At 37.7% G+C, this 13,055-nt stretch overlaps 1 protein-coding gene across 6 annotated transcripts in view; it reads right to left on the reverse strand.

Moving 5' to 3' along the window:
• Positions 1 to 13,055, reverse strand: part of nrxn2a (neurexin 2a) — a 173,955-nt gene that overhangs the window by 131,556 nt on the left and 29,344 nt on the right. For all 6 annotated transcript variants that reach the window (XM_028032454.1, XM_028032456.1, XM_028032453.1 and 3 more), the window contains exon 2: positions 742 to 1,828. In XM_028032454.1, coding sequence (XP_027888255.1) covers positions 742 to 1,444 — 703 coding nt within the window. In that variant the 5' untranslated portion in view covers positions 1,445 to 1,828. The remainder of the gene's footprint in view (positions 1 to 741; positions 1,829 to 13,055) is intronic.

A 13,055-nucleotide genomic window follows, 5' to 3' on the forward strand; every position in this document is an offset into this window, starting at 1 on the left:
TAAAAACTGGTTTGGTCTGGAAAAGTCTTCCAAAAACTCTAACCTCAAACCTGTTGAAAAAATTCAGAAACATAATTCGTAGCTGATTCCATATCAGAAAGGAAACCAATTTCAAAGAGCTTTAGCAGTCAGAATTATACTGCTACTTAATTCCTTTTTTTAATTTTCCTTAAAAAAATGAACACTAAACAAACATTGTGCGTGCATGTAAATATTTGTGCATTTTTGAAGAAAAATGTAAATTAACAAATATACTTTATTAAAGTAGTAATACTTTGTTAAAGTTGTATAATCACTCCACCCTTGGAAAAAAAGATTGCAAACTAAAAGTCCAAAATATCGTCATAAGGATGACATAAACAGTGAACCAGTCAGCAAAACTAAAGACAAAAACAAGAATAATTCTGAAATACAGCATGTCAATGTGATTTATGAGTCGCCCAATATGAAATCAGTGTGTTTTGTCTTTAGGCTGTAACAGATCAGGTGCATTTGTATAATAGAGCTGAAGATTAAAATGTATTTTCCTGGAGCAGACGTACCGTTTGAACACTTTGGTAATTTTCAGCGGCTGCAACTTATGAGAGACTCAGATTAATAATTGCATGAGCCTCAAATTAATAGATTTGCTATGAATTTTAAAATAGTGTCTGGTCTTGCTTACGGAATGAAACTCCGTCTAGCCTGTAAATCTTTTCACACATCTTGCAGAAAGAAGAAAGAAGATTGGAGTTTACACACCTTCTTGGCAGTACCTTCCCCTATAGCTGGTATTGATACATTCACAGAGGACCTCTCCTTGGCTGACAGAGCACAGGCCTTGGTTGCTGCAGGGTGAGTATGCCTCACATATGTACTCCAAATCATTGTGCACAGCTTGACCATCCAGCAGCACAGGCAGAGCACCTCCCACTTTTAAATTGGTTACAAAGCCCTGGAACGGGGGCTCGTACTTGACGGTGCTCGACGTCAGAGCAGAGAGACGCACGTCGGGGGAGATCCCACCGACGTACAAGTCGCTGGCCACAACCATCTCTTTCCTCTTGGACTTCACCTCGGCCACTTTCTCCTCACTGTCCAGCATTAATCGGGTCTCCCGGTAATTGCGGGTGAGGAGGACTCTGTGCCAACGCTGGTCACTGACATACGTCTCCGTGTGGAGGGAGGCCGGCTCTGCGCAGTGGATGGTGAATCGCATCTGAAGCCTCCCGTCTGCGATCAGGAGCTCCAAGAAGTCGCAGTTCCCGCCATCATCCAGGTAGAGGACCAGGGCTTTGGTGATGTTGGTCTTCAGAATAAAGCTCAGCTCGCCTGTCGTCTTAGCGTCCCACTGAGCATAGCGAGTCCACTGGCCAGGTACCCCTTCATATTCCAAGGCTACTCCTGTTAACACTAAACACGCTAAAAACAAAAATCGGGAAACCTCGCGTTTACAGCTGCCCATGATGGTTTCTCTCTGCTTCCTGTTAGCGTCTGTGTGTTCTCCAATTTAATCAGGGAATTTTATCTAATGTCTATAATATTTCTGAAGTCACCATAAAATTGGCGAAGGAAAAAAAAACACTTAAAATCCTATGTGCAGCACAGTTTGTTCAGCACTGACTGCCTATCCTGATTTGTTTTTGCCATCTCTTGACAATCGAGGCGCATCTACTTTTCATCTGAGGAAGAGAACAAACAATGCGAGCGATCCACAGTACTGTGTGCTTCCTCGTCTTCGCCATCCAGTGACTTGGCCTCCATCCAGCACTGCTCCTGTCAGTTCTCCATGGGTTAGCTAGGCATGCAGCCTAGGTACAGCCTCCACTCTGCTCAGCATCCCAATATCCTAAAACATGAAAGAAGAATGTGTAATGAATAGCTGGAAGCATTATGAGCCTGTGATTGCACAAAAAAGGTAAATAATCTGCATTCATTACCAATACCGTGGCAAATGAATTACAAAAATCTAACAAATTATTAAGGAGGGAGATATGGAGATCAGAGTAATGTATTCAGAAATCAGCATTTCGAAGCTTTTAAGGGCAACTTTTAAAAACAAAGATTTTGACTAGAGAAAAGATGTTTTCCACTAGTAAAGGGCTCTCTAAAATCTGGCAGCCTACCATATCCCCTCATAATCAAGCAAACGGAGAAAGCAGCTAAAGTCAACTAATTTCTAAAATGATAGTGGGATGTTTGAAAATTACCCACAAAAATATGTTGGCACAACATAAAGGCTGTCTAACTTGAAAAAAATCAAGCCCCTAACAGGTTCCTCCTGGCACCCAAAGAAAGAAGGTACAAGTGAGCAAAACAAGTCGGCCTGTAAATAAACAAGAAAAGTAAATATAAATGTTTATTTTCTGTCGACAAGAAAAGGATTACTATATCGCTATCACATATTGTACTTAGCAACAATCATTTAGAATAACGTCCCACTGAAGTAACCCCTGACTTTAACACCAGACTAAATCATTAACTATCATTATTCCAATAATATTCCGTTTCACAAGTTTTCCTAATATTGTACAGTCCTACACAACAGTACATAAGTTTGATCCATTTATTGTTTATCTTTGTCCTGGTGCCATGGGGAGCTCACCTGCACCTGTGTGACTTGGTAATCACACAATGTGAAGCCTTGTGTATGTGATGGAGGGGTACACCTTCATCACACACACAATGGCCAGGCAGTACTTCAATTAGCCTAATTTACTTTCCCACTTTTGGCACAAGAGATATTGGCTTCAACAAAAAGGATATCAGCAAAGTGAAAAAATAAGGTGAGATCACACCATAGTCCCATTTCATGCAAAAGTGATCAAAAAATATATATTTTTTAAAATGTACCATGTGCAGGCTCATGTACTTTAGATTCAAATGTGCTTTCAAGGTCGCTGGCAGATCGAGTGAAACTGTAAGTTAGTCGGTAGTTTTGTGTTGTAACGCTGACATGACATAGTAATGCTAGAATTGAAGGATGGGAATGATAAAATGGGACCAGACCTAGTACAATAATACTACAACTCATAAAATAAGTAAAACTTTACTTTCAGATTTCATGTGAACGATTCCTTCTGTCTACTCTTCCCAGAATATTTACGTTTTAGCAAGAGAACAAAAAAAAACTGTAGGTATGGAGTGTACAGAATACACAGCTTGGTAGAGCTCATTTCCCAAAGCTGCTTTAATGCTATTATAATAAAATAAAAGAACAAACCCCTTGTATGATCCAATTAAGCGATGAAACACAAAATCAACAGCCACAATCCATTACAGTTTTCACAAAAGAATGAAACAGTTGTAGGTATTCATGATTTCTCCAGAATACATTAGCTCACACAGTCCCATTCAAATTAGAGTATAATTTATTTAGGGCATTTAATTCCTTTTAAACATTCTAAAATATTTGCAGCCACTGGGGCTTCTTCTAATCAATCAGAGCAAACTGATGCCAAAATCGGCTTCCTAGGGGAAACCCCCCCCCCCAAAAACATTAAAATGAATAAAAGAAGTGCAACAGAGATTTTTTGACAAGATCAATCCAAATTTCTTACCAAAGTATCAGATTGCTGTAGGCTGAAAAAAACTTACTGACAGACAGGTTTATCAAGGGAACAGCTGCATCGAGGAAGGTCATAAAAGCTGACACTTTCCTTGCAGAATGAATTGCTATTTGTCAGGGTCACGCACGGTGTGGGAAATACTATTTCTGATACAGCCGGGGTTTGTATTGATTTTGAAAAACAACACATTGGTCGTTTTGTACACGCTGAAATAAGGAGGGCTGCGGCACCTTTCAGGTTTAAAGCATCATCGCATGTCGATCCTTCTCCAGCCTGTACTCATTAAAATGAGCTAGTGGTATAAAAATTCAAACATGTAGGCAGGACAAACACATTTTCTTAACAGCAAGAAGACTGTGCAACAGCTCAAGCCTGTTTCTGATTCCGCATTCCACATTTTCTGTGGGGTTTTTACAGTAATAATCCTCTATCTTTTTTACAGCCAGTTCTATCAACATGGCACCCACAGCTAAGCTAATAGAGACAGCGATTCCCCACAAGAGCTATGAGAGGCAGCTCGGTCAATGTCAATTGTCTACAAATGTTTAAAAAAAATAAAATAAAATAAATAAATCAAATCCTTATCCAGCAAACCAGCTGAATCGAGCTCATATAGGAACTGTGGGCTTTGTCATCTTTAATATTTGAAAAGTATTTTATAGTAAACACTTCAGAATAAACCAAGGTTTATTTTTTAAACCACACAGTAGCACTTCACATTATTTATTCAGTTTATGACGACTGTTTAAAGACAGCTTTAGAAAATTAAATAAAATGTCCAATGCAAACAGAAAACAAGAAAATAAAAATCTACAGAAAACGTCTAAAACATATAGATGCAGTAGAATTTAAAGTGTCTTTCTTTGTGTTTGTGGAGCCTGTTACATTGCAATACTGTGACAACTTAACAGCAATGCTTGTAAAATGGCCCAGAGCCTTCTGTACATCTAATGGCTTTTCTCACTGGATAACATCCACTTTTTCCATTAAAAGCAGCAGGCCAATTACAGATCATGAGCACAATGGGCTCTAGCATTTATCCGGGGTTGTAAATTAATGTCATTAAATTGGAGACCTGTGCCCAAAACAATAACACAGCCAAATGTGCATCTCTATCTTCTGCCAACCGAAAAGCCCTGAAAACACGAATTTAATCCATTGAGCCTGCTGGATTTTCTCCTTAAGTTGCATAAAAGACGAATAAAAACAGAACATCTACAAAATAAAAGATGCCTGGTAACATTTTACAATGGAAAACTTTACTCACACAGAGGCTCTCAAAATTACACACACCCTTTGTGAAAACTGTGTGCATGTTTCATTGCTTCAAAGGTTTGCGCCCATAAAATGGGACATTTATCCTGTAAAATTCAACAGAAAACCAAATAAACCCTTTGAAACAGGGGGAAAAAAAACTATAAAAATTAATCACATAAATTTGCACATTTTGATGGTGATTTTGATGCCACATCTTAACTCAGTGACCTTAGCCCATCCTTCTTTGCAAAATATCTCAGTTTGTATTAATTTCATCTAGGCATCACCTTTCTAGCATTTTTGTCATAAGGGAGACTTAAGCAACTCCAGGATAATTTCTTTGGGTGGCAACAATTCTGCCTGACAACCACATTTCTCAGCTTAGCCTTAAAGCTGGTTATCACCTGTAGACCGTAACCAGTGCATGCTGGAAATGCCTGCAGCTACTGCACTGTTGCTAAAACAATGGTTGCTAGGCAAGTTGCCACAAGAGATTGTCTCTTCAATGCAATGTTTTTTTCCCCCCAGAGCTGTATATAATTCAAATTAAGGACAGTGGCGATTTTTATCCACACTAAGACACTAATAACACAATAAGAGAACAGGGCTGTGTACCATCATGTATTATTAAACCCTGGCAAGTCCATTGAACTGCACTGTACGCCCATTAACCAACTAAAACATTTATATAACAAGCATTAAGAGTAATATTAAATGCATTCCATGGTAAATACTGATTGTGCATTGTTCGTATTTCAAAGCCTGCATAAAAACACTAAGCAGCTCACAAAAAACATTGTCACATTACATTTGTCTGGCTAGTCAAAATTAATCATTTACAAATAGACTTTATTCATATATTTTATGGAAAATTAAGAATCCATTTTTTTTTATTTTCACAAATACAGTTTAGGTGTCATAAAGTAAGACTGTGGTCATAGGATTCTATCGCAAGTAAGGTTTATTTCAAAGTTTAAAAAGTTCTAGTAACAATGATTTTAAAGTATGAAATTACTAAAAACAGAGAAATTGAAAACATTGCCCCAGAACCTTCTGTACCGTCTAATACATTGAACAAATTTTAAATATGTGATTCAGGAAGCATCAAAGCGACAGAGTTAACAGAATGCATGTCTATATAAAAGCACCTTCAGATGCTATTTAAAAGAGTCAATAGTCTCTTTGCACCCAAAAGATAGAGGAAATGCTTTCCAAAGTCTCAGTGCAACTGATTCGAAGAATCAATACTGAAGAGTTGCACACAGAGTGCATGAAATCATCAGCAACCTTTGGCTGGTAAACATAAGACCGCCAAGAGGAAGAATACGTTTCTGGTAGGTTTGAGATATATTGAGGAGCTTTTCATCTTAATGTTTGTACAGGAATATTAAACTTTAAAATTGCCAGGCAACAAGCGGAGTGAAGTTAAAACAGGAGTGACAGTTAACAGCTTGTTAATATGTGCAAGATAAAATTTTTGCTGCTGCTTTTTTTGAACCTCAATAAATTAAAATCAGTTTCTTAAAAAGAGATTAAAAAAAGAATTATAGTAACCCAGTAAAAACAAAAGCAAGGCTAATGATTTACAGGTCAGGTTTTGACAATAGCTGCCTTAGTAGGTTTATTGCTTAACTGGGAAAAGCAATCTTGAATTACAATTAGTGTAAAAAAAAAAAGAAATGAGTGCGAGATTGACTTCTTTCGACACCCTTTTCAGTGCTTTTGTTAAATATTAAATTAACTCATATTTCATCAAAGTATTAAAGATTTTGGACTGCAGTCTGATGAACAAAAAAACTTTCCTGAAGCTAAAGAGAGAATATTCTCTGTTTCTCTTTTACACACTATGCAAAAGTCATGAATATGCAAAACAGATTAAAAAAAGTAAAAAACATAATAGACCATCTGCACAAAAGATAAATCAATAGTGTACTTTAGTAATATTAGCCTGTCTTTAAACTTAAAGCGTTTGCTATTTTAATTCCTGTTTGGAACCAAATATTAATGTGGAGCTTTGAATAGAGTTGAATCTATTGTTGTGTTATCTGTGCTGCTTTTAAAAAGTAAAACATAACTATCTACAATAACAAATGCAATTTAAGTAATAGTAACAAAAAGCTGTTACTAATTATTTCTACATAATTACAAAGTTACTCTATTGCAGTTTTATATTAAATTGATTTTACATAAATCATACTGCTTTTAAAAGCAAACTTAGCTTTTTTGACTACATTAATGTCATGCTACATGAGAAAAAGACCCAAAAAACAATCTAAACAATATGCTAAATTCATACATCTTGGACACTGCAACAGTGTGTTGCTAGGTTTGTTATATGCCACACTGCCACACACACACATATATATATATATGAGACATTCATGATGATAATAGTTATGACACGTCTCAAGAATGCGATATCGTAGATACTGCTGTCCGACAACAACCATTAATCTCAGGCTGTTGCTACTGGCTATAAAAATGTGGCCGTATAATACATCAAAATCTCAAGGAAGCTAAAAATTTCTACCAATTAAACATAATCTTACCAATCGAAACATTCTCTTAAATAAATCCAACCACAATCTTTAAGAGTATTGTATTGCACAGGAGATTAAGAATGGATGAGCTGCTGCTGAAGCTCAGAGGTAACCAGAGGAAGGGCCCAGGGGTCAGCAATTACTGATTATACGTGTTGGTTCCCCACAGAGTGAGTGTTGCAGGGAATAGGACCGAACCATTTTTCTTGATTCTACAAGCTGACAACAAACAACAGGGATCATGGCACGAGGCTCGCCGTGTTCCTGATCCTCAGCAGCGTGTCAGTAAACACAGTGGCGATCTTAAAGACTCCCTGCGTGGAATCAACTTAGCAAACGGGTTAAAGAGCAGAGCAGGAAGTGGACTGTGAAGTGGCTAAACAAAAATAAAACAGCTCAGAGACGCAGAAATGTGTCCAAGAGATCTTAGAACAGTACAGAACATTCATATTTTTTTTGCAATAGTTTCTGTGACACGGCAGATACCGTAACATGTACGTATGTAATGCTGCGGCACTGTTTAAAATGCATTAGTGAATTTGACTTAATCATATATGGCGTCTGCGCCTGCTTGTCACGGAGGCATCTTCAAACACTGCGATGTAGACAGTGTTTGTTCTGTTGCAGACACAGCTCAAGGTCTTCTTGTCTTACAGCTTGCCTTCCTTGCACGGATTGGTTTCTATTTAATACTTAAATAAACTGCACATGCTCTGAAGCTATTCTTTTAAACCAACGTTTATCCAAGCACATTAGGCTTCCAATAGGAAGAAGAATTTAGCATTTGAACCCAATCTTCCTTGTGGCTATGTTTTTCTCCAGCTGTTTAGCTTTGCTGCTTTCATCCATCATTTTTTTTCTATTAGAGGACCAGAGGGGGCTAAATATCCAGTCATTCTCTAAATGGGGCCTGTGAGAGCGTGGATGCATTTCCAATAGGTCCCAATAGGAGCAAATGGGAGAAAAACTGCACTCAATATGCATGCCCAATCTTCAAAAGGTATGGGTGTGTCAAGGCTTTGTGCACGGAGTGAGAGTTGGGCGGCAAGAAATGACTTCTCTCCACGCCTCTGTGATCTTTCACCCCCTCAATCTTCGGCGTTGTGGTCCGTGCGATGCTAGCAGCAAAATAGGGCATGTCTTTGGATATTAATTACCGCCATGAATCACAAACATCTAATGAAGTATTCATGACATTTGGGAGCTGCATTTGAGCAGAAGATTCCCTCTGTGTAAGAAGTTGCTCCAGCATGAGGAAATGTTCAAGGAAATACCTGTTTACTGTCAAGTTAATGTTTTTTTTAATTATTTATATTAGGAGGAGCTTTTTTATAGCTTTGCTCCAATAATTGGACAAATAAGAGTCACAAAACTGTGAATGTTTCACCCGTTGAATTTGTTTAAAATTTCTCTGTAGCTGTTTGGAACGATAGAAACAGACTACAAAATTGGGTCACATTTATGGTGAAACTGCTTAAAAACATGAATAGTTGAAGCAGAGGTGGCAGAAACTAGCTACATTCACTTGAGTAGCTCTTTGGACAAGAAGGAACTTTTAGGAGTAATTTTATTATGACGTATACCTACTCTTGAGTAAAATTTCTGGATACTCTACCCATTGAGTAATTTCAGTGAATAAAGCACAAGCTTGTTTTAATCAAAAATTAAATAGATATACACCTGCAGTTTTTGTTCATAACTGTCCAAGTTTCATAATTGTTATATTGAAAGAAACTGATTTGGAAAACATGTTTCTTTTGCCTGATTTTGTTCTTTTGTATTTATGTTACTTATATGAATTATGCTTATTTTTGTTAAGATATAAAAATTTCCACATAACATTAAATTTTGGTCCATTTGATCATGTAATTTTTTTTATATTAAATGATTGTTTTGTTCAGTTACTCAATACTTGAGTAGCCTTTTCACCAAATACTGTATTACTATTGAATAATTTCTTGGATGGCTACAATTTATTTTTACATGAGTAAAAATATTCTGAAATAATGCTTCTCTTACTTGAGTACAATTGTTGGGTACTCTACTCTCACCCCTGATACATCCCCACTGTATAATTTCTCCTAAACAGCAAATCAGCCAATTACAAGGCAGCAACTCAAAACCTTTGGTCATTGTGACAAGCTGAATAAAACATACTACTCAGGAAGAAAGAGGATTTAAATGTCTGAACGTCACATGGTGGTTGGTGCCAGATAATCTCTTGAGTTTACAAAGAATAGTCAAAAACAGAATGTGTGGCAGTAATGTGAACAAAAACCCCTTATTGGTGCCAGAGGAGAAGAGGCAAGCTAGTTTAACATGGTGGGAATTAAACATTAGCAGAAGGGGTGACACTACGGTCAGCTAAGAACAGGAAGCTGAGGCTACAAGTCGCAGAGGCTCACCATGATTGGAGAAAACCATATTGGAAAAATGGCCCAATTAATCTTGATTTTAGCTGTGACATTCAGATAGTTGAGTCAGAAAATGGGATAGAAAACTTGAAGATCTGGATCAGTCCTGCCTTGTATAAATGTTTTAGGCTGGTGGTAGTGAGATAATATGGTTGTGGTGTTTTCTTGGCACACTTTTATGTTTACAACGTAGTAATATTCTAAAAATCACTCTGCAGCATGTTGATCAGAAAGATCTATGCACTATTTCAGGACCAAAGGCAAAAAAGGCCACCCAACTCTCCAAATACCAGACATTGCACCTAAGCCATCCTTTGCAATTTCACCTGAAGTAGCCATTTACTTTAAGGCTTTTTACACAATCAAATTATTTGAATCAACAGACCTGTATAAACCTGGTGCTGCCAATCCATGTTCAGAACCGAAGAAGCTTTTAGAAGTAGGGGTAAAACATTTACCAAAAATAAAAAGAAGGACGTAGACTTCAATTTAAGCATTTATAAATATCTGATAACCTGTGCTGTCTTCACACTTCATCTGTCAGCCAAGGTATTTTTTTTTTTTTGCCAAATGGAGAGCCTCTGAGTCACAACTTTTTTTTTTTCTTTTTTTGTTTCCTCTCTAAAAATGAATCATGTATATATCTTCTTGGTGGCATGTTAATTACAGAGCGTAACAATGAGAGTGATTTCTTCAAATAAACCTGATGTAGCTGTATGCTTTCGTTCACACTAGAACTTTATTTCCACTAACAGCCTCATCAATTTCTATGTGGCAAAACTATGAGAGCAAGGAAAGTTATTTAATAAATAAAATAAAAGACAAAACACTATCCAACAAGTGGAGCCTCAATCAGACTATGAAAACCCAACTAGGTCAGCATGCTGGGAAGTGCTGTTGCATGGCAGACAAAAAGGGCTGGAACCGGAAGATTTTCTCGCTCTACAAACCTGTAAGTCTACCATGCATCGTATGCACAGACTACACCCAGGAAAACACTAAGAACTCTTTAAAATACTCCTTTCCCCTCTAGTTTCGTAAGAACAGTGCAAACCATATACATTTCATGCATTTGAAGTACTGAACTAAATGACCTCCTGGTAAAAACCAAAGTAGATATATATACACACGTTTTAATCAAAGCGAAGCTTTTTGATGCTGTAAATCTGATCTGAATTACCAGCAAAACTGGCAGATCACAGGCCTGTCTGCTTCCAAGGATGGGGCGCGAACTATGGGAGACTTCTAATTTCAAACCACAAAAGCACATCATTGTTGCTTGCTTACAGATGTCCCGCTTGCACAAAGATTCCCTTTATTGGTCTCTCAATTCTCAATCTTGAATATTAAATGTTGACTTAACCAAAATACTTTTCATAGCTAGTTTGGCTAGAGTTCTTGTCAGGAAAACAAGAACTCCACTAAGAAGCCGTGATATTACAGTCACACACTGACACTCTATTGGCTTAAATCGTTACTAGGCAGATTTGCAAGAGCAAAATAATCCACGAGGAGACAAGAGAAACCTCAGAGACGTTTTGAGCACAAGGAGTAGCACACAGGTGATGGAAATATTTGTGCCAGAGGTTTTAAATCTGAGAGCAGAAATGCAGAAAAGTGCATTTGGAAGCAAGCCAACTGGACTTGAGCGTGAGCGCAGAGTTTTTCTCAGTACATCTTAAATTGAAAATAAGGAATCCTGCAATCAAAATGAAAATACCAAAGTGAGAAAGAACATCACTTTAATAATATTATCTATTTTCTTCTACAGCTCGGTATGTGGTTATGATTACAAGCCATGTAGCGTTTGTGTCATAATTTCTCTACATCTAGAAGAATTGCAGGAACCCCTCACTCTTTGGGATTCACACCAATCTAAACCTGAACTTTCTCTAATGTCAAAAACGAACATTTCCAAGCCGCTGTCACAGATATTTGGACATTTATGCAAAGTTCCGAGGATGACTATCATAACACTAATGAATATTCATCAACCTTAAATATGTAAGCGCAAAATCTGCTGTACTAAAGTGAAAGTTTATAAATAGGATGTGCATACAAATGGGAGCGAGCAAAAGGCACCAGGAGGAGGAGGCGGGGGGAGGGGGGGAACTTGTCACTCAGGCACTGATAATGCCTGGGGAGCTACAGCAAAGTCACAAGGACTGCACCCGTCCTCCACCCTGCAGCAGCCAGGACGAGCCACAGAAGGTTGCTCAGCTGTGTGGGGTCGCTCTAACAAGCTGCTACCTCAGTCTGGCCTGGCTGAAGCTTTTCACTCTGCTTACAGGCGGCCTCAGCGAGCTATGGCTGCCTTTGTTACAACAAATTCCTCCTGTCAGTGAGTCCACGGCGGATCTCCGCCAGCTGTCACAAGGACTTTCTTCCTTTCAACTGTGAGGGCATTTATTCTTATGTCATTTGACTTTACATCAATGTTCTGTCATTATGTAAAGTTCTGTACACAAAGATCTATCTTTATGTACAGTTAATATGATAAATGTTATAAAATGAAGCATTGTTTGCACAGGCGCAAGATGCTGTTTCTTTTACACAGAAAATGTCTAAGTGGTTTGTCAATACTGCCAGCTTATCCTCATTTAAAGTTGCTAATTACAGATGGAACAGAAAGAAAAATTCTAATACTTTAAAAGATGCTGAACACTATAACTAAATATGGGGAACACAATTAGGCAGCATTAAGTCAGAAGATCAGATTTTGAAGAGCTACGTTTGTTTCATAAAGCTCTTACTTTATTTAAATGAGATCTAAACTCATAAGCTTGTTCCACTGAGAACTAATCAATGTCACCACTACGCAATTTCTGTCAAGTTAAAAAGCATTTATCAGGGGTATGATGAGATCCTGTGGCATGAGATCACGAGATATAAAACACAAGTACACTTGTCAAAGGGAGGTCTGTCTTGTCAAGAAATGCCATCCAGCTGATGTAACAAGTAGATTAATAGTGTCAGTTTTATAGCTACTATCTTAGCATTTAAATTTGACACTACATAGCTTAGTTTGAAGTAAGGAACAGTATCCTGGTTAGGTTATCTCAATATTACACACTACTGAATTTCTGCCTTGCATTTGTTTTTGCAATTTTGTGTCTAGATAAAGAACTTCAAAGCATATAGTAAATGTGGCACCAACATTGTATTTCTGAAAATCCAATAGAGCAGCACGTGCTGTGAACTCAAGCTAGTCAAGGTGGGATCAGACTTTTGTGGACATGTTGGAACATTTTGTAGCATCAGTGTCAACACTATGACACACAACACTGCTATGAAAA

This window comes from Xiphophorus couchianus, chromosome 11, assembly GCF_001444195.1.
Source record: "Xiphophorus couchianus chromosome 11, X_couchianus-1.0, whole genome shotgun sequence".
NCBI lineage: Eukaryota > Metazoa > Chordata > Actinopteri > Cyprinodontiformes > Poeciliidae > Xiphophorus > Xiphophorus couchianus.